Source organism: Synchiropus splendidus, chromosome 5 (assembly GCF_027744825.2).
Source record: "Synchiropus splendidus isolate RoL2022-P1 chromosome 5, RoL_Sspl_1.0, whole genome shotgun sequence".
NCBI classification, from domain to species: Eukaryota; Metazoa; Chordata; class Actinopteri; order Syngnathiformes; family Callionymidae; genus Synchiropus; species Synchiropus splendidus.
Genome location: NC_071338.1, coordinates 29,024,369 through 29,051,126, shown reverse-complemented (window position 1 = coordinate 29,051,126; position 26,758 = coordinate 29,024,369). Strand labels below are relative to the sequence as shown.

General features: G+C 43.1%; 1 protein-coding gene across 1 annotated transcript in view; it reads left to right on the top strand.

Annotated features, from left to right (window-relative positions):
• The window catches only part of spon1a (spondin 1a), a 101,887-nt gene extending 82,001 nt beyond the window's left edge, over positions 1-19,886 (top strand). Inside the window, exons 9-18 of the mRNA XM_053866006.1 lie at positions 2,751-2,815; positions 7,684-7,885; positions 12,652-12,792; positions 14,461-14,536; positions 14,611-14,793; positions 15,914-16,084; positions 16,148-16,315; positions 16,389-16,553; positions 17,919-18,185; positions 19,071-19,886. Coding sequence (XP_053721981.1) covers positions 2,751-2,815; positions 7,684-7,885; positions 12,652-12,792; positions 14,461-14,536; positions 14,611-14,793; positions 15,914-16,084; positions 16,148-16,315; positions 16,389-16,553; positions 17,919-18,185; positions 19,071-19,234 — 1,602 coding nt within the window. The 3' untranslated portion in view covers positions 19,235-19,886. The remainder of the gene's footprint in view (positions 1-2,750; positions 2,816-7,683; positions 7,886-12,651; positions 12,793-14,460; positions 14,537-14,610; positions 14,794-15,913; positions 16,085-16,147; positions 16,316-16,388; positions 16,554-17,918; positions 18,186-19,070) is intronic.
• Positions 19,887-26,758: the final 6,872 nt, after the last annotated feature.

The following is a 26,758-nucleotide window of genomic DNA, read 5'->3' as shown; positions in this document are numbered from 1 at the left end:
AATATTGAGGCGGTGGCAACTGAAACCGTGCTACTGATGGTAATAGTTCTGAGTTTGGTGTGTGATGGATGGCCAAACAGAGCACTGTTGACACGGCACATGTTGTGTATAAATATGAGACATCATCAAATATAAACCCTCCCGTCCTTGATTCCAGTGATCGCCTCCTTTCTTTTAACTCAAAAGACGCATCACCTCTCATTCAAGCCCAGCACCATTTGTGTCATCGATCCATCCACTAGTGAACGTAGAAACAGAAAGATCAGTTGTGTATCTGCCGTGGCTCTGTTTGGGCTGGGTTTGACTGCTGGTGGAGAAATTGGCTTGCAGTGCTGCAAGTGTACTCATTGACAGGCATTGCATTACTGAGCGAGTCGATCTTCATCCAGAGACATTTGCAGTGGAACAACATTTCTCAGCAATTCGCGATTTGTTTTGAGCCCAAAACAAGCTATTTTACTTAGCTTGTTATTCAGCGCAGTTTCCTGCAGGGTCCTCACACACTCAGTCACTAGTCTCTCTTTCGCTAGGTCCACGGAGGCGCTTGTGTGTTTTTGTTTGAGTGTGTTGCTCACACATGCACCTTATTTAAAATTTAATTCACTCATGTCAAATTAAAGAAATCACATACTTTGTCAGAAACGCAGTGGCGACAGGTGGAAAAATAAATTTAAAAATCTAGTGGGCGCTTTAACAGTATCACATCTCACTGCTTATAAGTTTAGCAGAATAGCAATGCTGTGTTATACAGTATTTAACTCTGAATCCATGTACTTGCTGCTTGTTTGGAGCCAATATATCTCCAGCTGTAAGTGAAGTAGCAGAAACTAAAGCATCTGTATGTTAGAGAAAAGTCATGAAGTGACCTTGTCAAAAACATACAAACCTAACTTTCTAAACTTCAGAAATATTTGTGCTGGGATTTTGTGTCGCAGGCGAGCGCTCAAGCCCATAACTATGGGGTAACGTGACAAGTATGAGCGGAGCCTTCTTCCAATTCCAGCAGTCTCTGTCTCTATCTATCTATATGTATGTATATATCTATAACATGACAAGGTGATTACGCGTCACAACAACGTGAAAGTAGTCGAGGCAGCCTGAAAAATAGCTACAGGGAGCCTAAACCTCTGTCCCTTCTGGTCTGTCTGTTGCACCTGAGGTCGGAAAAACAAAAGTAATGGGGAGCACAAAGTTATTGCCTGAACTTCAATTTAAATAATAGAAATTTCTGTTAGTTTTTACTCTGTTCGTCGTGTAATTGATGGTGAATTTGCTTATTAAAATACAAATCAAAGTGTATGATGCCACTGCAGAATCCAACTGCTCCAGGTCTGAAAGGTATGGTGAGAAAGCAGCGCTCTCACGGCATTAGCATAACATGTGTGAGATCTATTGCATATTTCAAGCGGGATCAGAAAATCACTTTTATCTCTCCATTGACTGCCGTTAAGATTTTTTTGTTAACTTAGGTCTCATGAGGTGAAAGCACAGCTTAGGCTGTGGGGAGTTTCTGTCACAAAACTTCCACAGCAGAAAAGTGCCCTGCAGTCAGTGTCTAAGGCGCCTACTGGATGAATTTCTGTGTGTATGTGACCATTTCATTTGTGTGACTGGCTGGAGGGGCATTTTTTCCAGTGCCCAACAAGTAGTATGTAATGAAGAGGGAGCTATTTCCTCCCAAATATAATGATTCATATTAACCTAGAAAATGTGAGCTCCCACATTCATAGCGTGTGTAAATTCATTGAAAATATTCAGGTTTAACAAGGTTTACATCAAGTAGTGAGACCAGTGTATTTTTTTTTTCAATTTAGGAAAATCTGAAATCATTGTTTGGGTCCCACCTTCATAAATGGGTTTACATGAGGCTAAATATTTCAGGTCAAACCAATTGAAATGTTTATATTGTGTAACACTACAATATTATGTGTGATCAACTTTTTTATTTCAGCCAATGTTTAGTTTTTTCAGTGTGGAAATGTCGGATGATGAATGATGGACATGAAGAGATGGACCTGGTCAAAGGAGAAGTGAAATGTAATATGAGTTTTGCTGCTGTATTTGTGTGCTGTGTACGTTACCGATCGTAATGAAATTTAAACTGATAAACCTCAACTGGACCTGAGGCAACTTTCATTTACATTTACGATCTTGTGCTGAAATTGCGCTGGGAAGTCAGTCAGATGAAAATAAGGAGCATGAAGTGGTTGGTATGAACTCAGGTTGTTTGGTTTAAGAGGCCCTTTTTTTATTCTTCAGTAATGAAATTTCATACTAGTAGAGTCGCCTTGCATCAGCGTAAAAATCCAAATGTTCATATTTTTAAAGTTATAGTTTGAGATCCTGCGTTTACATTGAGAAAGGATGTGAGCAACTGGTCAAAGTGAGTCACCACAGCTGTTAGAGCAGCTTCAACAAATGAGTCTCACATGTCCACTAGTAAGTTAATGCCTGTAAATATGCAAACATGCTATTAGCATGAGGACCGCTGTGCCAGCAGCAACATCCCAGTAGCTTTCCCTTTGAAATCTTAAAGAGGTCTATTAACTTTCCGATCATGCGTCCTCCCTCCAGGCTCCAGCCAAATTCATTTGGGGATTAATTTGTGGAAAAAGTAATAATCGTGAAAATGCGGTGGCTTTTGTCGTCGTAGATCAGCCACCAGAGTGTCAGCGTGATATGAACAGTCGGTTTCCTTCAGAGCCTTGCTGATTTAATTTTCTGTCCTGTCTGTCTTTTTTGTGGAACAGGGTGATGAGGTCCTTACTGTCATCAAAATGAAAGCGCAGTGGCCCGCCTGGCAGCCACTTAACGTGTGAGTATTAGCTCTATTATCGTCCGCCCGCCGCCACACACCTGTCACGGAAGGAGCAAACGCACTTTCAAAGCTAAAGGCAAAATGAAAGTGATTTCTCCCGCAAGTGACTTAAACCTCGCCCGCCCTCCATCACAAGAATCCATTTGGCTTTCAAGGTCCTTCTGTGTTCACCAAAGTGTGTTGCCTCAACAGTCTTGGCTGTAATTGGTTTTGAAAGCGCTCATTAACGGTGCTACTTCAGAGGATCGTAATATCTCCAGGTTTTGTAAGAGAACAAAAGAATGAAGCAATCGCTCCACAAAACAGTCGGGAAGAGTCATGGAGTTTGTCTCGGTTGTCGATGGTGATGTGCTTTTTCCTCTCATTCACTCCTTTAGTGTCTATTCATGAGTCAAACCAACATCAGTCTGTGACCTCACAAAAGAAGATGCACACGTGTTTGCATTCAAGAACCTCCATCATTTATTCTTCTATTAACCAAAGTGTAACGTTTTCTACCCTGACAGCAGAAGCAAGGACACTCCACTGTCACGCGCAGTCAGGTTGAGTTTGGTTATTTCTGGGTTTTATTTTGAAAGTATTGTCACGTCTTCCGTTGTGTACCTTGTCTGCCTTGTCGCGTCTCACCCTAATCCTGTTATTGTCTCCATCTGTGTTGTTGCTTTGTTCCTCTTAAGTTAAGTCGAGTGGAGCGTTTTGAGAATCTTCGTTTTTTGTTTTGTTTTTTTTCATTCGCTTTTTGTTATTTTAGTGGGTTTAAGTTGGACTGTTTTTCATGAAGCGCCTTTTAAGTATTTTTGGATTTTTTTCGACTCTTTTGGAGCTGCTTTTGTTCTGGATTTATTACATTGAATCATTGTTTAGGAACTGCGATCCTCCGCCTCCTCCCCTGCACGTGGGTCCGAGCATTGGGTGAACGTAACATCCACTTTGTATTTTAATTTATTAAGTGACTCAATCATGAGTCAATTGTGACCCTTGGAATTGACTCATCTTGTTTTAGGCATCAGAAACCCTAGTTAAAATGGTCAGATCATTATGATCAATCCGATTCATTTGTTTTCCCAAGTGATGCAGCCTAATGCCACCCACAGTCCGGTGCTTTGCTTGGAGTTAAAAAGAGCCCATCTCAGATGTGGCCTGATGCTTCATGCTTAAATGCAGATTCACTCCTTCTCTTACAGCCACACGGCTTATTTAATCTCTTATTCATGAGGGAAACAAGATGCAAGTTGCATCCAGAATCTCTTTGTTCCACCTCGTCGGTCCACACCAGCCATGGATCTGTTTCTATGCTGCCAGACCAAGCAATTACATTGTTTTGGAAAATCTTGCAGTTTGAACTTTTGATTCATCTTTTGTGAAAACATATCAGGAGAAAGCATTTGTTGTAGCCTATTTAGTAGTTTGTGAAGCATGTTTACAGGCAGGTTCCTCATCCAGCAAAAAAAACAGGCACCTGCAAAACTTTTTTATGACAATCTTATTATTAGAAGTATTATTATAAATGTTTAGGCTGTTGTTTAGATGTGCAGCTGTTAACCCTGTTTTCCTCATTCATTTCTATTACTTCTGGTCAGGTGACTGGCTGCAGCTTAAAATGAGGATGAGCTGGAAAGTTTGACATCAAATACAATCACTAAAGTAAATCACTCTTGGACCCCCGTTCAAGCGCCATGGTACAGTTGCTGGAGCGCAGCGTTGATGATCACAAGGTTGCTAGTTTGAGTCTGGTGAATAGCTTTTAAAGTTGCATTGTACCATGAGCCACTGCAGTTGTTTTACTCAGTGTGTCTTATGTTTCTATTCTCAACACATGAATGATGGATTTTTGGTTTTCAGTAATGCAAATGTTATTAATTGAACTCCAGCCTCTAGATCAATGGATTTGCTTCTGGCTTTTTGAGTAGTGGGAGGGAAGCGGCACTGGTTGGGGAGCTATTCTCAACAGAACTCAAATAAACGCCACGTCAGATATCAAAATATATTTGGGGTGGAATTGAAGAGAAACAGAGAGAGAATTTTATTAAGACTAGAAGAAGGAATTTTAAGACATGCATCAGCAAAAAGGGCACTTTTGTCAAGCAGAAAAAAAGTGGCTGGTGCTTGAGGACCGCTAGGGGCCTACCTTTGCACATGCCTGATGAGAATTCAAAACATAAAAAAACTACTCCATAAATGCTCTTGCAAAAAGTTGCATAACAAGGTTAATACCTAAGTACAAATTTTACATGCAACACAAAGTGCCAGTACATTTATTTTATGTAAAGAAGTAGTTGTTTTGGGATAAATAATATTTAATATGAATAGAAAACAGCCTTATATCAGCACTTTAATGCATAATTTATCCTTACTCCCCACATCTTTTTTCTGCAAATATTAGCATACCTGTCTGTCTTCAGACACGAAGAGGCGAGCAGAAGAAGTCTAGTGGTATAAAGGGAGCCTTTATCCCCTCCGTCTTAAGTGTGTCCACTTAAACTCTCTTTTGAAAATACAATACTTGATGCTTTATTCTCTTGATGATGTGTGAGATGAGCGGTAGAACTAGCGGGCACAGCAGCGGAGCGTAGAGATGCGCCACGTCGCTTGTTCTGGCATCTTTTTCGAGCAAATATTGTGGCCATATTTCCAAAGCTGAACCGTGGTGGGAGCATATTTTCCTATTGTTAGTAGGCAACTGAGCATTGTGAGTGAAAAGACTAGACTAAACATTGGAGTTTGGTTTGAGAAACCTTGGCAAGAGGCTGCGAGATAGAAGCGATAGGAGATACACATGGTATAAACATTTCTGTGACTGGAGGAGCGATTGTTCTTGTGTCTGGACTGTCTCTGAATATAAAACAAATCATCCCTTCTCCCACAAGTCTTGACATTGCTACTACAAACTGTGAAATAAAATAAACAACAGAAGAAGGATCTGCTTGGGTGAGGAGTTCTCGAAAGAGGGGGGCGTTTGTTCCTTTGACCTCAGTGTAATGGATGACTCAAAATCCCACGCAATCAATCACTATGATGGGATGGAGAGCTTGATAAAGCCTCCACGGCAACCGTCGATGATATTCATTTTGATCTTAGATGATCAAGATAAATGGCTCAACCACCTCCAGGTTGGATTGCACTAAGAAGGCACGCTGAGTCTGGTCTACATGCCCCACGCGATATTAGCTGCTCAGTCTTACAAGAAGATTGTAGCCTGAAAACATTGCAATATAATTCGACCTTATTAAAAAGAAAGTCCAACTCCATGTTTTCCGGAGGGGAAACACACTGAATTTGACCTTTCAAGTCGACTGTATCAACAATCCAATTTGTATATTTAGCAGTCCCTGTTTTCTGTTGGAAAAATGTCGACTGAGTTTCTGCAGTGCCGACACAACTTTTGGATCTTTCACCGTGTTGCGAAATGGTACGCACTTTTGTCCACTTTTGAGTTGTTTTTCAGTCTAAAGTATGTGACGCTGTCTGTGTAAGTGTACTTGCCACAGTCACGTTGCTCTTTCTAGGATGGCTCCCTCATTAGTCTTCACCTTCTGTTACCGCCGTTTGGGTTTTAATAGTTTTAAAATGGCTGCGTCCCTGACGCCCACCGCACCTCAGTGACACCTCGTGCCCCCCACTCCTCCACCTGTCATCTCTCGAGCAATTTAAAGCGCATATTTATGTATGAAAATGAGTTTTTGACACCAAGACAACTTTAGATTACTCAACCTCTTCCATTCAAACTTGAACCTCTCATTTGTTTCCTGTGGAAGAAGCTTATTTGCACCTTTGCTTGCGTTTGTGCTCCATTTGTTTTTACAGTGTGATTTAGTGAAGTGTAAAACACATCAGTGAAGGTGTAATTATCTCACTTCTTCTGTACCATTTTATTCTACTTAAGCGAATGAATAATCCGATTCTATACTGCTGCTGTGAGTTCGTCATTGAGGCAAATGTGAGGCACCTGATCCATTTAAAATGTACCACTGCTTTCTGTTTGTCTCATGATGATCTCTTCCTAATGTTCAATGTATTTCTCACCATGTGAAACATGTTGCTCTCATGTTCTTTGGAAGGAAAAAAGGGTTTTAATTTAAGTTTCAACCTTTCATTGTTTCTAAGTTTCTAAAGTTATGCATCAATTGCGTAGCGAATTTTAGTCGCAATCTAACTGCTTCTGTCACATTAAAGAGAAATGTATCCATTTACGAAAATAAATGGTGGAAAATAAAGATACATCAGGCATGGTTTAGCCTTCTTTTCTATCTAGCCATTACTATCCGTATGCTACAGAGTAGAGCATGTGAGTGCTTTCGAAGGCAGTGCTGTAGTCGAGACCACCAAACCCGAGACCAAAGGAGGTTGAGACCGATACTAAACTGAATACAGTCCAAGCTAACTTCTTGATTTGTTTTGAAAAAAAAAACCCTTTTATTTTGCAGTAATAAATGATGTGTCTATATGACTAATAGACGTTTGTATTCTATTGTCTTGGTCTCGCCCTCCTCTTGCTCTCTGAATGCTCTGGTCTTGGTCTCGACTCAATCTCAGGTTAGGTGGTCCCCACTACAACACTATTCCAGTGTTATTGGTTGACCACCAACCTACAGTTCATTGTTCACACTGGTATCAACGATGGAAAACTCACCAGAATTGGAAATTAAAAATGGTCGCTAAATCTCCAAAGGCCGTCCGAGGTGTCTCCATTGCTTTCCCAGACATTAATGTCCAACCTACCTGCGACAGTTCTGTTACATAATAGTCTGTTTGAGCCATATTACTCTTGATACATTTTTAAGATCTGTCTTCTTTCAGTTTGAGCTTCTTGACTCTAGCTTTGCTTCCCAGCTGCTGTTAGACAGTAATTACTCTCTGGTCCTCAGACGTGCCGCCCCCTCAGCTGAGTTCTCAGTGGACCGGACGCGACACCTCATGTCCTTCCTCACCATGTTGGGACCCAGTCCGGATTGGAACGTCGGCCTGTCAGCTGAGGACTTGTGTACCAAGGAGTGCGGCTGGGCACAGAGAGTAGTCCAAGACCTGATACCCTGGGATGCTGGGACGGACAGCGGCGTGTCGTATGAGGTCAGTGAGATGCTGGAGTTATTGGTCTTCTCTATCCATTTTCATGTATAACGTCTTTTATGGAAAGTGGACAGTCTGCCAGTCGATACATGATCCTACCCCGAGGTGCCACGCGGTGATGTGAAGAAAACATTGCCTGAAGTTACTGCTGACTGACAGTTTCCATATGGTTATTTCAACATTAATTCTGAACTCTAAAGCATTTCCCCTGGAACACAGCAACTAAAAAGAGGCTTGAAATAAATGCTCTGCTTTCATTGCAACTAGCTAGATTTTGTCCCGCAGTGTAGACACCAAAAGAATCGGCAACATCAAAGGTCACTTCAGTCAGGGTTTGCGCTACATGTAAGTGTGGTGCATCTCCAAATGAGAGCTTTCAGAAAAACGATCTCTTTTAAAGATGAAATCTCGCGTCATCAAACGACATGGAAACAGCAAAACTCGAGGGTAACACGTGTTGGTGGACTTGATCATGGCGGTTTTTGGCGTGATTTTTTTAATGTAAAAATCCCAGAATAAACGTCACTATGACCACAGTCTGTTGTTTGCTAAGCTCATGTTGTGCATTCTGGCCTGACAGATGAAGAGACGGGCCGAGTGTGGACGGCTGCAGATTGGAGTTTGATTTACATCTTACGATTGAAAACTGCTTTTTTTGTCACCAATCCAGTGAATGTGAAAACTTTTCCCTCTGCTTCAAAGTGTTTCAAAATTTCCTGGTGGAAACCCGGTCATTTGTTGAAGGTTAAAAAGAAATGTTGCATTGCGATGCAATGCAATGTCGCACGCATGCAACAACCAGAACTACTATTGGTGTGAAGTTGCTTGTCTTCTATGATTCAGAGGTTTTTTTCAAGTGAATTTTTGTCATGGATATTTGGTTAGCTTTGCAATTTTGGTTTGCTTAATTGTTTTCATTACCGCAAACCATTATAGTCTTATTATAATAGGAATTCAGTGTTAGGTGAATTTCATTTCCTTTTTGGCTTTTATATCAATTGTCCACGCTAGCGGCTCATCACTTTCATTAACCAAACCTTGCCGAGAAATATTTGGGAAATGTTTTGTGAAACCCAGTTTGCTGGAATAAAACCACCCAGGAAACGTTTCCCCCTGTAGCACCATTCCACTCCTTCTCAATAAGCTCATTTGAGAATGTGTTATTGGGGGGAAGAAAACATCTCACGAGCTGAGCGGTTACCTCCATTAGATGGTGTTATCGCCTTTAGGAATGTGTCCTTATACCTTCATGGGAGTCATTCCGACAGCATTGGAAAAAAAAAATCCATATGAGTATTTCTTTCTTGCACTTTCTCAGCTCCTATGGTGGGAATGTTACAGGTCTGCTACACATTGAACGCATCAGTTCAGAGTGTACAGTACTGTGTTTGACCTCACAAGAACGTGAAAAGTTATAAGACACGAAATTAGCTTAAAAAAATGACACTGAAAAACTCCATCGCAGCAGACACCTGCCTGCTGTCAAGTCCTCGACACCTTCAGTGAGTGAAGGGGAGGTTTGTATTCAAGACAGATGAAAACCCTTTGTATTAGATGTAAATCTTGATATTTGTTCTTCTAAAGTCAGCACCATGCCGTATAAATTTTCACTTTCCCCCGCATCCTCCGAACAGACTCTTAGCGTGACACGAGAAACACACCAAAAATGAGAATCGTCTCTGTTTTGAGTTTCGAACCTGCGATGTCAAAGTGATTACAGCCATTTTCTAAACCGTGTTCTCTCCTCCCTTCACCTCCTGAATAACCTTCCGTTCACACTCATCACCCGCGGAGTCTTCCCTTCACATTCACTCTTTGACCCTGTTATCATGTCACCTTTTCCCCTGCATGTCTCCTCGCTCCTGTCTCACCTCTTCGCTCGCTGCCAGGCTGCATCATTTCAATGTCACCACAACCGCAGAGCTCCTTTTCCAGTCTTGAAAGTCTTCTTCACCCTGGTGCAGCAACACGCAGCTATACCTTTGGCTTTTGTGTGGTGATCTGTCACATCTGTGGTTTGATGGGCGCTGACTCAAGCAAACTAGACTTTCTTGCATAATTTAGCAGCTAGAAGAAACAATCGCCTCTCGAAAACAAAACCAAGTACAAGTCATTCTCACGCTGCATACACACCAACACATTCTTGTGAACTTCATTTGCATGCTTACACTCCTCCCTCATGACTTCAGTGATAACACACGTTCCTAAATAGAAACCAGTGTATGAATAAATCTAGCGTTAAATGCAAGTCGGTTTAATGCTTTTCATGTTAGCTTAGCTTCTCATATTACAGTCCTGCCATTGGTTTAATTGATATAGGAGAGTTGTGCATAATGTATAGATGGGAAAATACTGCAACACTTACCCACAATATCGTCACCACTGGCCAGAGTGGCTTTCCTGTTTTTGCCTTCACTTCTGCTTCTCAGAAACAGGTCACCTTCATCTGAATCATCCCTCTCTAGTTACTATACGACAAGATAATCCAGTGTTTTTAACCGGTGTGAGACCGTCAGGCTGTAGGACACTTGATTTGTCCGGAGATATATGGCATTAACTCATGAACAATTAGAACGTGTTTATCTACCAACATGAGGAGATACATGGATTCATTCACATTCTTTCTGTACACTATAGATCTATGGTAATGCGTTAGCTCATCCCACACACACTCACAGCGAAGAAGTCGGTCAAATGCACAACTTATAGTTGTTTTTAAACCTAATGTGTCTCCAACTTGACTACACACTCGATGAATGGTCTTCCATGTCGGACCTGTGACGCCAATGACCGTCTGCAACCCATAGCTAACTGAGCTAACAGAGCTAACAGCTAAGGTGATGTCTCACTTCAAAGCTTTATTGACACTTGTAGACCATCAAAGTTTGCTTTGTTGATTAAAAGTTGGCTCAAAACCAAATGCAGAACCAAAGAAATGCATGAAAGAAATGTGAAGTGAGAATCATTGTTGCTATGTTTGTTGCTATTGTTTGCTGAGGCAAAGAATGTTAAAGATTTTTCTGGAAATTTCCCAAATTAGAATTTGAAAAATTAGAGAGAAAAGCGCAAAAAATCTTAACAGTCATTGAAAAAAATAGATCAATAAGTCATGATATCATTTTTGCCATATTACTCACCCCATTCTGGAGACTAACAAATATATTTTCTTGAATTTGTTTCTGCAGATATCATGCCAAAATAGCCGAGTGTCGGTAGAGACAAAGCGCAATTGCACTTTGAGGTTCCTTTGGTGGTGTGCCTCAGGATCTTTTCAATGAATGAAATGTGCCACAGCTTAAAAAGGGTTGGAAAACCCTGCCCTTAACACCTATAATTCATGACCCCTAGAGTGACGTGGTGAGGGCAAGGGGGGCGTCTAAACTGAGCTTACTGCAGGGTTAAGATAATCGATACTTCTGGTCCATAATGGTCTGCAACAGTCGAAGCTTTGAAAACAAGTAAACATTTTGAACATTCAGGATACATTAGTTTTGATTCAAGACGACCATGTATCTATGGTAAAGCTGTCCACATAGCAGTGGAAAGATATGTTGTGATGCAGGATGAATTTGGCCGAGAAGTAGCATTGTCTAACTGAACTAGAACCTTGTTAATAGAACCAGGCAAATGTAGCTGTGGATGAAGAGAGGTTCCTTGTGTGACGGAAACCAACTGAGAGCAGGGTCTTTATTTCTGGCCCGGGAATTGTGGTGGTCCAGTAAAATCAACCGTATAGAGATGCTGGTGCTGACGTTCGTATTGTTACATTCTTATCTTCCACCTATGCTTGAAACTCCTCTCTAAGTCCGTCGGATACCTTGTGTGTCATTACACTTGAAAAGGCATCAGTGGGTTTATCATCTTTCCCCCCAAAATCGTGTGTCAGAGTGTGTTTCCTTGAAAAATTATTATATAATATTATTAGTTTCATTCAGTCTCTATTATTATTGATTTAGTTTGGCACCTCGCCACAACATGGAAGGTCACTCTAAGTGAGTGGAACGGATGAAATGCCACAATTCAACGTTTTGAATGTGAAAAAGACATGATGTTTATGTAGAGGGAAAATCATTTTATCTACTGACCTTGCGGTTGCTCCAGTCAGAGGGATCCATGTTGCACCCGTGCAGCAATTTGTCCAAGTTTGCTCTCAGACCTGTGCCTTGCCACTAAAGGACAGAGATCTACCCTTGAATTTAAACCTGTCAAAGTCCTTATAAAACCCTCTTCTTCTGGTGAAAATTGTCTTTGTACGTCAGCATAATTGAAATGAGTGACCCATGAAGCCACCGGCTGAGACACAGAGTCGGAGGCACAGGTGCTATTTTGGAGCGTGACTTTGGGTGTCACCTCCATGGTGGTTCGAGGGACATGCTTGTAGCGGCATAATGAGACCGGCTCACTCGCCCCATTAGTATTACTGTATCACATAATTGGGGTCCACTCATTATTCCTCACCCCATCTCCCTCTCTCCGTCACAAATGCTTACTCTGTTTTCTGCCCTGGTCGGCCTCAGTGGGGGGTGAGAAATGAGGTGGTGGTCTGCTCCAGACAGCCTCGGGCGCTGGTGCCTCCATAAGCCCCCTGCTGGTAGACCTTTACTGCAGACTCACAGGAGCGCCGAACGTACAAACCCGTGGGGACCTTCTGATGGGAGGTGTCCTTCTTCTAACTTTTATTTTTGGCTTCCAATATTGTGCCTCAACATGGTCTTTTCTTTCAGGATCAAATGTTGATTCACTTTTTTTGTTCTGTTTCTATTTAGTCTCCCAACAAACCATCTTCGCCTCAGGATAAGATCCGCCCCTTGACAAGTTTGGACCATCCTCAAAGCCCCTTCTACGATCCTGAGGGGGGCGCCATCACCCCGGTGGCCAGGGTGGTCGTCGAGCGCATTGCCCGAAAGGTTGTTTGTTTTTGCTTGATTCTTGTCATTCCAAATGAGTCGTGCAGTTGGAGATGGAGACACGAACACCATACTTTAGCGGAGTTGATGCACATTCATTTGGAGTTTTGATGGTTCATGCTGGAAAAAAAGGCAAGTTTGAAGAGACGGCATGTTTTTAAGTAAATAATATTGATAGCCTCGAAATATTTAATTTATTTCTGAGCTGAAATTAAAATAGAAAGATGAGGTTCAAGGATCTTTTTGTTTTTCGTTTCAGCACAGAAAATATGGATTAATTGTGAGCTTCACAATGGCTTGTATGAATTATTTCGGCCTGAAGAAAGTTGCGTTAAATATTTAGGACCTGTCTGCCTGCGAGGTCCGGACCTGACAGCTAAAGGGAGAGTAATAAACTGGGATTGGAGCAACAGAAGTTAAAGCAAACCACCTAAATTCAGAAGTGAAATCAACACATCTTCAACCCTGTAAACCATAGCATATTGCCAGGATGACACAGAGGTACTCTACCGTATAAGTAACATCACAAGTACCGTAAGAATGAGGGCTGACGGTCGAAGCCCTGGCCACTGATTTTGAACGTCAAGCCATGCGGCAGGAGAAGAAACGCGCGACTCAAATGAAAAGCCTGTTGCGTCACAGTGCTGTTCGGAAGGCTTTGGTTTGGCTTTGGTGTTAACATTGGGCACATACAACCGTTGGCGTTGTTGGGTGGAGTGAGAATGTGTTGGCACAGTTCAGAACACGCCAAATCAATCAATTGCACATAAAAAAGGCTTGCTAACTCTTAACAAGCTAGCACCGCTAAAGTAGTAACTGGAGCACACTCGCTATTTTACATGTTTGACGTGTGCTAACTGGTGTGTTAGCTTCACACTTCTGTTTCAGCAAGGAGTTTGCACATGTTTTAGTAAACTGTGCTTAAATCCGTTCCATTGTCTCCCAAGGATTTTACAAATGAAAACAGGTTGTCTTCAAGATATTTTGTTGAAATGAACCGGAACTATTAAGGGTTAGTTGGCCCAACATTTTCGCCATCTCTGTTCTCCAGATCAAAGATTTGCATTGTGGCCGCTCTGTTTCCCTCGTATCAGATGAAACCAAATGTAAGACTCGGCGAACCCTGAAGGGTCTGAAATATTTATTGTGTTCTAAGCTAGATTAGCTTTGTTGGCCTTTAAACTGTCAGAACAGAGGTTGTCATGAATGTGGAAAAAAAAAACATGAAGCCAAACAGCAGTTTTTCCTGTCTGTATCTGTAAAAAAAAAAAAAATCGATTGAAGTTTTGTGGAATGTAGCCAGCACATCTGAGTTCAGAAGAGGTTCAACTCTGTGACCTTATTCATTGAGGAGCACATGGACTCATGCACATTCAGACTTCACCCACCCCTGAAATCTCAAGTGGTTCTCTTGCCCAAGTGCATTGAACGGTGAACGTGGTGGAACAGATAGAATGTTTCTTTAAAATCTAAACTTGTGAATGATGAGCAGGAGACTCAAGAAGCAGTGAGGGCAGAAAGGCAGCTCGATAGTGCCACCTAGAGGCAGTTCCAGGGACTTGCTTGCCGCTGGTCTCGCTTTATCAACCCAGTAGTTTGGAGGTTTTTCCTCTGCCCTTCTCTGAGGTGCCAAAAAAAAAAAAAAAATGTGTGCCTGTGTTGCTGCAGGGTGAACAGTGCAACATTGTGCCGGACAATGTGGATGACATTGTGGCGGATATCGCCCAGGAGGAGAAAGAGGAAGGTACGTGTCCTGCACCCCATGCAGTCAATCACTGAAGGTCATCTCAGCATCCCCAGTGTCTCCTCACCCTCCAGATGATACTCCAGAGACCTGCATCTACTCCAACTGGTCCCCGTGGTCGGCCTGCAGTTCAGCCACTTGCGAGAAGGGCAAGCGGATGAGACAGAGGATGCTGAAGGCCCAGTTGGACCTGAGTGTCCCCTGTCCTCACACGCAGGACTTTGAGCCGTGCATGGGGCCTGGGTGCAGCGACGAGGGTGAGAAACTCAAGGTCACACCTTTGGAGTATGTATATAACTAATTCATCTCCCTGGAGGTCCGGCATTAACAAGTAGCTTTTATCAGCGCTGCTTTGCCACGCTCTCTCCCACAGACCCAGATCATGCATTTATTCCGATGGTCTTTTGAGTGAGGTGACCCCACTTCTCGCTCAGTCACAGCCGACTGGCAGCAGGGTGACATGGTTTTTAATGGAGTACTCAACATTAGGGATGCTCCAATCGATCGGCCACCGATCACTGCCTGTCATTGCCGAGCGCAACAACCGATGACGTGTGACTGTGTGAAACTTAGGAAGACGTCCGGCGTGGTCTAAGAGTCCCGCTACAAGTGGCCAATATGTAAACATTTCACAGACACAGCAAAGTCTCTAGAGATTCTAGAGACTCTTACATCAAATTAAAAGGTTTTTTTTACCTCCTTTAAGAGGTATATAAAAACGGATATAAAAAAATCATAGTCAATCCATGTGATCGAATCAGAAATCAATGTTAGTAAACATATCTCCTTCAGTGAGTGATAAATAATATGGATAGGCCCCAAATAAATCAACATTTTCTGATCAAAGAAGTCCTGACACGGGTGGAGGGAAAATCTTTCATAGTGACTTGCATGAATTAAGTTGGCTGGAAGAAGGTTGTGTTAAATATTGATAGTGTTTTTTTTCTTTTGTACCTCAGTCTTCAGTCCTCAGAAGGGAAGTTGAGTAAGAGTTCACTCCTGGCTGTCCGTCTGTCCTTGAGCAGGACACGGTCAGCCCAGACTGCTGGGACCAGAGCCACTGAAGAACCACGGGTCATTTATGTTTCTTTGAGTTGAGCGAGGCCACGTGGGAAATGGCTTTGGCGCTGGACTTTCATTTCATCTCCTTGTGACAGTATGGTTTGGGTGGTGCCCCCTGTTGGACAGGCCAACCAGGTCATTTGATATGATGCGTTCGAGCCAGGCTGTCGTTCCAGCAACTCTTCTCCCACTTGTCTCCGTCATCCTGAGACTAAGAGTAGAGCCTCCACTTCTTGAAGTAGCTTGGTGGTTACCATGGCAGCAACAGGAGGTTGGGACACTTCCAGGGTTTGAAGAATTTGTCTGCCTCTTCAGATGCCTCCACCTGCATGATGTCAGAGTGGATCACCTGGTCTCCGTGCAGCGTGTCCTGCGGGCCCGGCACACGCTCCCGGGAGCGTTACGTCAAGCAGTTTCCTGACGACGGCTCCATCTGCAACGTGCCTACGGAGGAAACAGAAGACTGCGTTGTCAACGAAGAGTGCAGTGAGTTTCCCCTCATGATCGACGCTGCCAGTCTGGCTGTGTCATAACACGTCTTGGTCTCAGCTCCCAGCAGCTGCCTGGTAACAGAGTGGGGTGAGTGGGACCTGTGCAGTGCCACGTGTGGACTTGGCATGAGGCGGCGGGAGCGCATGGTGAAAATGCCTCCTGCTGATGGTTCCATTTGTGGAGCTGAGGTGTTGGAGGTGGAGAAGTGCATGATGCCAGAGTGTCGTAAGTGGCTGCGCCTGTCCTTCAAGTGCCCTTCAGTTCCATCATTGAGTCCCCTTCTTTTCTTCTGTGGCAGACACGATCCCTTGCATGCTGACGCTCTGGTCCGACTGGAGCGACTGCAGTGTCACATGTGGCAAAGGTCTCAGGACCCGTCAGCGAATGCTCAAGTCTCCGGTGGAGCTGGGAGATTGTACAGAAGAGTTGGACCAGGTGGAGAAATGCATGTTACCGGAATGTCGTAAGTAACACGCCAAACTCTGTGGCCAAGTTTAGCAAAGATAGAATAAATAAATAAAGTATCATGTTATTTTTATATATATATATATTTTTTTTTTTCTTCATAATAATAATAACAATAATACTCATGAATAAGATGGTGTTTTTACATCAACCAAATTCATTATTTCCTACTCAGAAGGTTATTTTGTCCAACGGTTTGTGTTGTTTTTATCTTGTTTTTCTGACTTTTTTTTTTGACCATGTTGGACTATAACCTATCCTTTTCCAAAGACTATAATATGAATTATTTATCTTGAAATAAATATCATGATGCAAAACAATAAACCATCTTCATGCCATAGTTCATTGAGTTTATAAGTTATTATTTAAATTCCAATATTTGTCAGCAAAATATGGACTGTAAGATGCACATGAGATGCAGATGCAGAAGCTCCACGCAGATAAAAGCCTGAACTTGGTATTGCTCATCATGTTCACCATGGCCTGGGTATGTCAAGTTAACAAACACGTTCCGATTGACTGGAGTATCTCATACCTTATCGACTGAATGCAAGGTTGTCCTAAGAGATCCGAGAGTGTTCATGTATTTTGGTCCATGATGGTGGAGTCAACTGTCTGGAATTTGGGTCAGTGTATTTTCTGGTCATTGGAATTTCACCATTGAAACTAAAATCTACAAAAAAATATGAGTAGTGACTCAGTTTACAGTTCAAAAACAAAACAAAATAGATAAATGAATAAAACAAATCTGTTTTCTTATATAATCCAGAAGAACTAAAATGGGTGACTATTGATGTTCTACAATGAATAAAAGAAAGAAAATGACTTCATTACTTTAACAGGAAAATGGGTTGGTTTCCTATTTTCTTGGCTCCATTGTGGTGGTTATCAAAATAAGAGTGGTGTAGACTGTCAGATGCTCTTTATGAGGACATGTTGCCTGGTAAAAGTTCTATTTTCAGAGGTAGCAAAAGATGGTGACTGAAGTGACTGGAACTGGCGTCACTCTATTCACACAGTCTTCTCACGCTTCTTGCTAGAAATCCTCTTTGGCACCCACTTTCCCATATTCTGTGAGCAGATGTTTCCTTTTTTGCCCTCTCCTCAGCCACAGTGACGCAAGAGTGGAAAGCACTTTGTTTTGTTGCACCGGTCACTGGAAACAGGCTGAGAGTCCTGCAGCCATCAGGATGCTCTTACTTTGACTTCACATCATTGTCATCACATTCTGTCCGACCGAACCAGAAAACCGAGCCTTCTTTCTGCTTCAGTCTCAGCAGTTTCCTTTTTTGTGTTCCAAAAAACACTTACGCACTTGAGTCCGGTTCTGATTTTTTTTCTCCCACCGTGTCTTTCTCCCCAGCCGTCAACTGTGTCATGTCCGAGTGGAGCGAGTGGTCTGAGTGCAACAAGTCCTGCGGCAAGGGCCACACCATCCGGACACGCATGGTCAAGCTGGAGCCCCAGTTCGGAGGGGACCACTGTCCCGAAACCATCCAACGGAAGAAGTGCAAGATTAGGAAGTGCAGCCGAGGGCAAGCCAACAGCGACGAGAAGAGACGCCGCAAAGAGCAGCGCGAAAAGAGGAGAAGCAAACTGGGACGGAGCGAAATTGCTGCTGAGCATCCAGGTAGGTCCATGCAGCAGCAGGAGGAGCAACCTGCCATGGTTGTGCTTGTCATGAAGTATCACCAGGGGCGCGTCAGACAGGGGTTCCAGAGTGGCCCCTATCTGTTGAAGCTTGTCTTACAGAGGGTAATATTGGAATTACAATGAAACATACATGACAGGCCTTTGGTCATTTTGTTCAGGATGGTGTTTTGGGGTTTTATTTCTTTCTCTAAAAATGTCATCGCTTTTTGTTTCAATGGAAGAGGAAGGTCTGTGGAATAAAGGGTCAGTCTTTCTGCAAATAATTTAATCCAACATAATTCCATTCCATCAAGTAATGTCATGTTTTTCTTCTTGTATACATGGCAAGTGTAATGCTTACTTTTAACGAAAAATAATGTCAGTATCAATGGGAGGGAGCTGGTAAGGTCCCAGATTTTTATCTTATTTACAAAAAGAAAAATAAATATTTTATTCTCATTTTAGATATGAGCGCCGCCACTTGGACGATATTTTATTTATGGATTATTACATTAATTTTGATGAGGTGAATTGTACATGTATCTAAATAAAGGGGTAAAAACATGTTATTACATCACCACAGATTAATTCAAAATATATTTTAATAAAATAATAATGAAATGATGTAATAATAACAACAACGTCATTATTATTATTAGTAATATTATTATTATTATTATATGATTATAATAATCATATGATTATTATTATTGTTGTTGTTATATAATTTTGATTAGTAATATTAATACGAGTAATAATAATAATATTGGAAATATGGTGTGTGTCAGCTTTATCATTCAGATAACAATGGTGACACACAAAAATAAAATAAAATAAAATAAACCATCTTCACTTCTGCTTCTCTCTCCTCACTATCTTCCAGGCTGTAAAATGAGGCCGTGGTCGAGCTGGACGGAATGTACCAAGATGTGCGGCGGAGGGATTCAGGAGCGGCTCATGACGGTCAAACAAAAGTCAAAAACTACTCAGCTGTCCAGCTGCAAAGACAGAAAGGAGATCAGGGCTTGTAACGTGCACCCCTGCTAGGTCGGCATGGAGGCTCCGCGGCGGGCAGGGTTGGAGGGGCAGGGGGCGGGGGGGTGGAGGGGTTGACTTGCTAACCGAGGGTCACGACACGACGCGCCATGCCATCCCTGGAAGAGCCGACGCGCTCGGCGAGAGCCGAGACGGCACGTACTTGAATCAAGTTGATGAAATCTAGAACCAAGAAATTTCAAGGGGAAGTTCCTAGGACCAGTCTGGATTTATCGAGCTGAATCTGGTATGTTTGGCCGGACCTGCTCCGACACTCTCGCAGGGTGATCGTAAACGTGTCGTGGTGAATCTTAAATATGAGTCGATTTAATAACAAGAATCCTGTTCAATATTGTGGTATCCTTTAGTAGTACAGTGTATTAAAGCCTTTCAAAGCACAGGTGTCCAGCCATTCCAGTGTTTTATATGGATTTCAATCATTTGGTTGTTTTCGAAGGACACTGAACGCTCTGTTGAATTTCTACCCGGAAATATTGTTGTACATTTAGAAGCCCCACGAATGGTTTTTAGCGTTATTTTGCAGTGGAATTTTTTGATATGAACGTGTCCTTAGATTCTTACCAAAGTCTTGTGTATATGTTTTGTAGATGTATTTGCCACATTCTTTTCTTCAGTTCCTCTAACATGTTAATATTTTGGAATAATATCACCTTTACAATAAAAGTAAATGTGAGAAATTCTCGCTCGACTTTGTCTTTTCTTTCTTTTTTTTTTTTTTAAATCCCATCATTCCCAGTCAATTGTTTAAATAGAGAAACAAACAATGAATGGATAATGTTGCAGTGACCCAGTAGACCCAATTGTGATTGACCCCTTCCGACACTAGATGTCAGGAATAAGCTAATATGAATCCCACCATGGATGAAATTCCCCTCTTCCGCCTGAGGGTTTTTGCTTCACCACCCTGTTCTCACCACTAGGCGGCAGCATGATGTCGTGTTGCTCCTATGTCAGGGATCTCAACACCACCATTTCTCAGCAATTCTTCTGTTCAATATTTTGAAAAACATTTCGGCCTGAAGAAAGCAGATGGAAGTCAAATGCTTTCTAACATGAACACCCTGAACAGCATCATTCGTCTTTAACGGAGACTGGGGGGGTGGAGATATTCAATAGGCGTTCCACAATGCCATTCCTGTTTCCATGCCAACGCACAGCCACGCATGGGGGAGGCCTACACACTTCACAGGCGATAGAACTCTGAGGGTAAACCATGATGCTCGTGACGACAGGACAAGCCAACACTTGCGGGACGGATCAACAACCCCAACAAGCACATGTTGGGGCCTTGAAAGCCCTCCGCGGTTCGGGGCTCCGATACGGCCCAGAAATAAGTTGAAAGATGCAGCTGCTGTGTGCGAGTGGACCAGCTCTGCTCTCATCATTAGCTTCCTCTGAAGAAAAATGAATATGCAAATGAATATTAGCGTAAAACAAACAAATGCAGCATCGCGCAGATCAGCTCCGGCGTTTGGTGTGCGATGTTTAATCAAGTTACAGTGTTTCATCATCTCCGTTGACGCCACAAATTGAAGGCACAAGGTTTGTAAAATGAGATTTATTTTTTCACATTTACTACCCACAATGTATGCACATGTCAAACAATATCTATGTTGGCATTTGTGAGCTTGTTGGACCAGGTGAGGACCAGGACCAAGCTACAGAAACGTGTTGGGCTGAAGGCGAAATACACCGACTAAACTTGGAGTTTTCTTATGTAGACATTAGCTCACTTGTCATATCCCGCTTAGACTAGCTAAACTAAAACTGCCTGACTGAGTGAGGAAGAGAATCTCCGCACCGTCATCGTGACGTCACGTGGTTTTGACTCATGTAAATACGCTGACGTGACACGTGACTCATTGTTTTTTTTCTGGAGCGAAACCTGAGCAATATTCCTGCGGCCTGCGGTGTGACATCGTCATTCATATTATGTATATTTATACCGATTCTTGGCAGTAGAACTTCAGAAAACAACAATAATAATACACAATAACAGGTCGCGGAGGCAGCATTCGGAGCAGGGAAGCCCAAACTTCCCGGTCCGCGCAAACCTCCTCCAGCTCTTCCCGGTACAATAATAGTATTATTATATTATTTTATATTTTATTAATAATAACAATATAATACTAATAATACTAGCAACAATAAAACATAATAATAAGGACATTTTTATTTTTATTTTTATTGTGAATAATAATAATTTGCAACCTGATGACAAGCAATAATAATGGCAATATAATAATAACAATACTAATAATGATAATAATAAGAATAGCTGTTGTTGTTGTTGTTATTATATTTATTCGCCTCACTTTCAAATCTACTTTTTAAAAATACTGTTCGTCAAAATTCATCCAAAAATCTCTGTTGTGAACACATTTATTCATCCATTGATTCTCCTGCAGGATAATTCCACGCCATCAGCGAAGCAAAGTTGAACCTCAAAAATGACTGGTTTGCTTCACAAATGGTCCACAGAACAATGGGGGGAGGTGCAGTGTTCAGCAGTGGCCAGGGGTCAGCCTTCACGTCGCAGCTGGCGCCTGATGTCCGATCCACGTTGTCTGTTCTCAGAAGGACTCAACACACAGCACATGAGAGCATGTCGGCGCTGTGACTGGGAGCGGACGCCAGACGACTCCACGCTGATGCCACAGCCGACTCACAACCTGATGACAGGCTGTAATTTCAGATTGCTAGATTTCTCCGAACAAACAAAGGCTCGTCTCCATTCAAAGTCTGTCGATCGACGTCAGCGAACCTCATGTGAAAGAGGTTGGTGAAGAAGGGAATAATTGGGACTTGCATCCGTCAAAAAAAGGGAGGGGAAGTGGAGTTGCACTGTGACTTGTTTCCAGGTTTGTTTGGGACAAAGATGAATACGAGATGTTCGGCCTTTCAGCGAGAGACGTATTAAACTAGCCACGTTTCTTGACAAAGCAAAAGGGTTTCTGGAGCGAAAGGAAAATCCATAAGGAGCCTGCTCCTGCCAGCGCTTCCCGCTAAATTAATAGACCACTGCCGGAATCAATGAGCCGGAGTTGGTCACCTGCTGGAACAGGAGGAAGGTGAGAAAAGTCTCTTCAAACAGCAAATGCTTCAGAGCGATGTCGCCGCGTCAAGTCTCCTGATCGTCTCCCTGGAGGTTCGGCTCATTATCGCTCTCCAGTGGACCTTTGTTTCGGAAAACTCACACGACTTTTTACACGCTTTGCTCTCCTTCTTCAGTCATGGAAACCTTCCAGCGACAGAAGAGAGGTGGAAATTCCTCTTTTTCCTCTGGTGTTGTCCGCGACGTTGCTGGGGAAACAATTGCAGCCGGGACTCACCGAGCAGTAATTGACTGGCGGAGACTCACTAAGAGGCTTGGCCGACCTCCTCCTTCACCGTGGAATCTTCACTCTCCGTCACTGGCCTTTGAAGTATTGATTCGCTGATAGTTGGAGCACAAATGGAATCTATATTTTTCCAGGTTGGTTGCTTGCTTCAATGGTGGACAAACAGGTGGTGATCAATACCCTGAGCACAACGTAGAAGCCAAAATTACGGTTCTCAAATGGATGACTCATGAAGCCAACGTCACAATAGGACTTTCAACGCTCAGTCATGTTTACAGACTGAAGAGATTTAGATTTGGACGTTGGACGTCCTCAGCAAAATAAAATCCTTTCACTTGGCACGTCACGGAAACTGGCTCTCACGTTCCCAGTTTCAGTTTCATTCACACTGTGCGATTTTTTTCCGGGTCAGACTCGATTGTTGCATGGTGTTCCGTGTCTATTGAAGCATTCAAGCTCAGCTCAACGCGTCGGTGTCACCTCACTCCAACTCGCTCCTGGTCATCGGAATGGCTGACCTCCTCAGAGTCCAGCAGGAAGGAAACCTTTCATGTTTGTCACTATCTGGCACCTGGTTATATATAATAGTTAAATCTCTTTTTTACTTTTTCACAGCTTTTTTTTTTCACAGACTGAGGAGTTTGTGGACAGCCCTGGTTTGTCGTTTATTTATTTATCAGCGACTTCTATTATTTGATTTTATTATTTTACTTACGATGTAGAAATGTTCCCACTCATGGCCCACTGCTGGGGGTCAACTGGCAATCCTTGGCACGCAACCCATTTGCATTCCTCACGCTGTTATTGGCTTTGTTGTCCTCGTGGAAACGGCGCCTCTCGCTCAAACGTAATTAATTCCCGATACTAAATCCGTCATACAGTATTTCACAATTCATAATTATGTGTCCTGGCAACTACCTGACACCACGTTTAATCTCCTGAAGTAATTATTCTTTGCAGAGCTTATGGGTGTAAATGAGTTTCGCGCATTTATACGGTTCACTGAAGGCTAATTCTTCTGCGCTAATCCGCAGCACTCTGCGTCTGTCCTCACCGTCGCCTTCCGCTGGGTCTGGCTTCTTCAGGGTGCAGCGCTAGTTTGGTTGGCTGAAGGATTGTTGCTTCATTTCTCAGTAGAGTGCGAGTGTTGAGGGAGTGTGACACATCACTGTTGAAGAATCATCTCTGGGAGAGCCTCGCTGTCTCCCAGAGATGATTCCTAACCCTAACCCTAACCCTAACACCAACACCAACCCCAACCCTAACCCTAACCCTAACCCTAACCCTACCCCTAACCCTAACCCCAACCCTAACCCCAACCCCAACCCTAACCCTAACCCTACCCCTAACCCTAACCCTAACCCTAACACTAACCCTAACCCTAACCCTAACCCTAACCCTAACCCTAACCCCAACCCTAACCCTAACCCTAACCCTAACCCCAACCCTAACCCTAACCCTAACCCTAACCCTAACCCTACCCTAACCCTAACCCTAACCCTAACCCTAACCCTACCCTAACCCTCTAACCCTAACCCTAACCCTAACCCTAACCCCAACCCTAACCCTAACCCTAACCCCAACCCTAACCCTAACCCTAACCCTAACCCTAACCCTACCCTAACCCTAACCCTACCCTAACCCTCTAACCCTAACCCTAACCCTAACCCCAACCCTAACCCTAACCCTAACCCTAACCCTAACCCTACCCTAACCCTCTAACCCTAACCCTAACCCTAACCCTAACCCTAACCCCAACCCTAACCCTAACCCTAACCCTAACCCCAACCCTAACCCTAACCCTACCCTAACCCTAACCCTACCCTAACCCTCTAACCCTAACCCTAACCCTACCCTAACCCTAACCCTAACCCTACCCTAACCCTAACCCTAACCCTAACCCTAACCCCAACCCTAACCCTAACCCTAACCCTAACCCTAACCCTACCCTAACCCTCTAACCCTAACCCTAACCCTAACCCTAACCCTAACCCCAACCCTAACCCTAACCCTAACCCTAACCCCAACCCTAACCCTAACCCTACCCTAACCCTAACCCTACCCTAACCCTCTAACCCTAACCCTAACCCTACCCTAACCCTAACCCTAACCCTACCCTAACCCTAACCCTAACCCTAACCCTAACCCTACCCTAACCCTAACCCTAACCCTAACCCTAACCCTACCCTAACCCTAACCCTAACCCTAACCCTAACCCTAACCCTAACCCCGAACCCTTACCCTAACCCTAACCCTTAACCCTAACCCTAACCCTCTAACCCTAACCCTAACCCTAACCCTAACCCCCCAGAGTTTGGATCAGCCGATGACAGAGCTGAGCCAGAAGGCCAGCTCATGGCGCTATGTATGACACTCAAAGACAGGTCAGGATTATCTTTATTGAGTCTAGTCTGAACAGTAGTGATGGGGCAATGAGGCATCACAAAGCGTTTCGACACAGTGACACACTGCGCTGATACTGTGTCACTGAATACTGGGCATTAAAACTCCCTGCAGGCAACCGACTTGCCAGACTGAATTGACACTGATCTGATGACCAACTGTTCACAATAATATCATTGAAGTCTTTGCATTTGTTATTATTCAATATCTTTATGTAGAGTATCATAATGTGAAAAAAGAATAAACATAAAAATCCAATGTTTTAAAATTTTCTAAATTAAATTATAGCTTGAAAATAAATTGAATTAGAATGGAACAAGACAAGTTGAATATTTAAGGCTCACTGGGTAAAGATTGAAATAAAAACATGATTCTCTGACAGGAGATCAAAATGGTCGCGCAAGTCAGCCTCCTCCACCTTGACTTGCTCCTCCCTCCATCATCTATCCTCTTCATGTTTGCAGCTTCCATGAATCTCATTGGCATCTGTACGGCTTTCTCACCCATCTTTACAGCGCGACTGAGGAAAACACCGAAGCTGTTTCAAATCAAAACTCTCATTCAAAAATGACATGAATGAGCTCCGTCGACGCCAAACTCCAGGACCCCAGGACAGATCACGGTGACAGTGGCCTCACCTTCACACCCACGGAGCCTCCAGGACCATCTGCACCCGCCTCAGTCATCTCCATATTCATTCTTCATGATCATCAAAGACCATCAAACGCTTCACACGACGCTCCTCTTCTGTAGAGACCGACAGCGTCAGGGACAAAAAAAAAGCTGAATAATGATTTGGTTCAATAAACCCGGCACCGGTACAAAGACATTCTGGCTGCTGGACCACGCTGGAGAGAAGACTTGCCTTGGTGACTTGGTGTTCCTGCAGAAGAGCTGGAGGAGGTCTGTGTCCTTGGATAAGTGATGAGAAAATGGTTCAAAACAAACTGACGTCCACAGTATTATTATTATTATTATCAACAACAACAACGGGTGTTTCCAGGCTTTTGGTAAAAGATAGAAGGATTTCTGTTTCTCTTTGTTGAGCGCCACATGACTCCGTGGAGAAGGACTTGTCACACATCATGTCACCGGTGTTCAGAACTGAGTGCAGTGTAAATGTGACGGTGAAATTTGATATATTTTGTGCTCAATAGACTCAAGAGATCCAAAAGAATAATGTGTCAGGACAGACATTTATTAGAGGGAGGGGGGGGCGCTAGAGAGGAGCAGAGAAAGGGCGGCTGAAGACGTCTCATGCGTGGGTTTGCTAATGGAACGGAAAATGTAATGGGACTTGGGTCACCTGAGTGTGGGGGAGACACCTGACCTGATGACCCCGACATCTTTGATGATGCTTCCTTGTGCAGCAGATGTTTCTTAATGAGTCGGGTAAAGCCCAAGTTCATTCTGTGGTACAGCTACATTCCCACATTCTACGGCGTTGAGTATCAGCACGTTGGTGAAGGAGTGACCCTGTGCATGGTGAGACATTCGGCTTGAATCGAATGTTTCCTTTCATGTGGCCTTTCCACACACTGGAGACACAGTCACCAGACTGTCCAACAGAAGGCCGCTGGGGTTCGGGTTAAGCCATGAGGTGGCGCTCCTTTTTTTTTTTTTTTTTTTTTAATCTATTACTGATTCAACTGAAATACCATCTTCTTTCAAAATTCAACTTGCAAACTTACGTCTTATTTTAACTGAATATCTCAACAACAGATTCAACATGTTTACACCCCATTCCTTCTTCTTCCCCAACTCCCATATA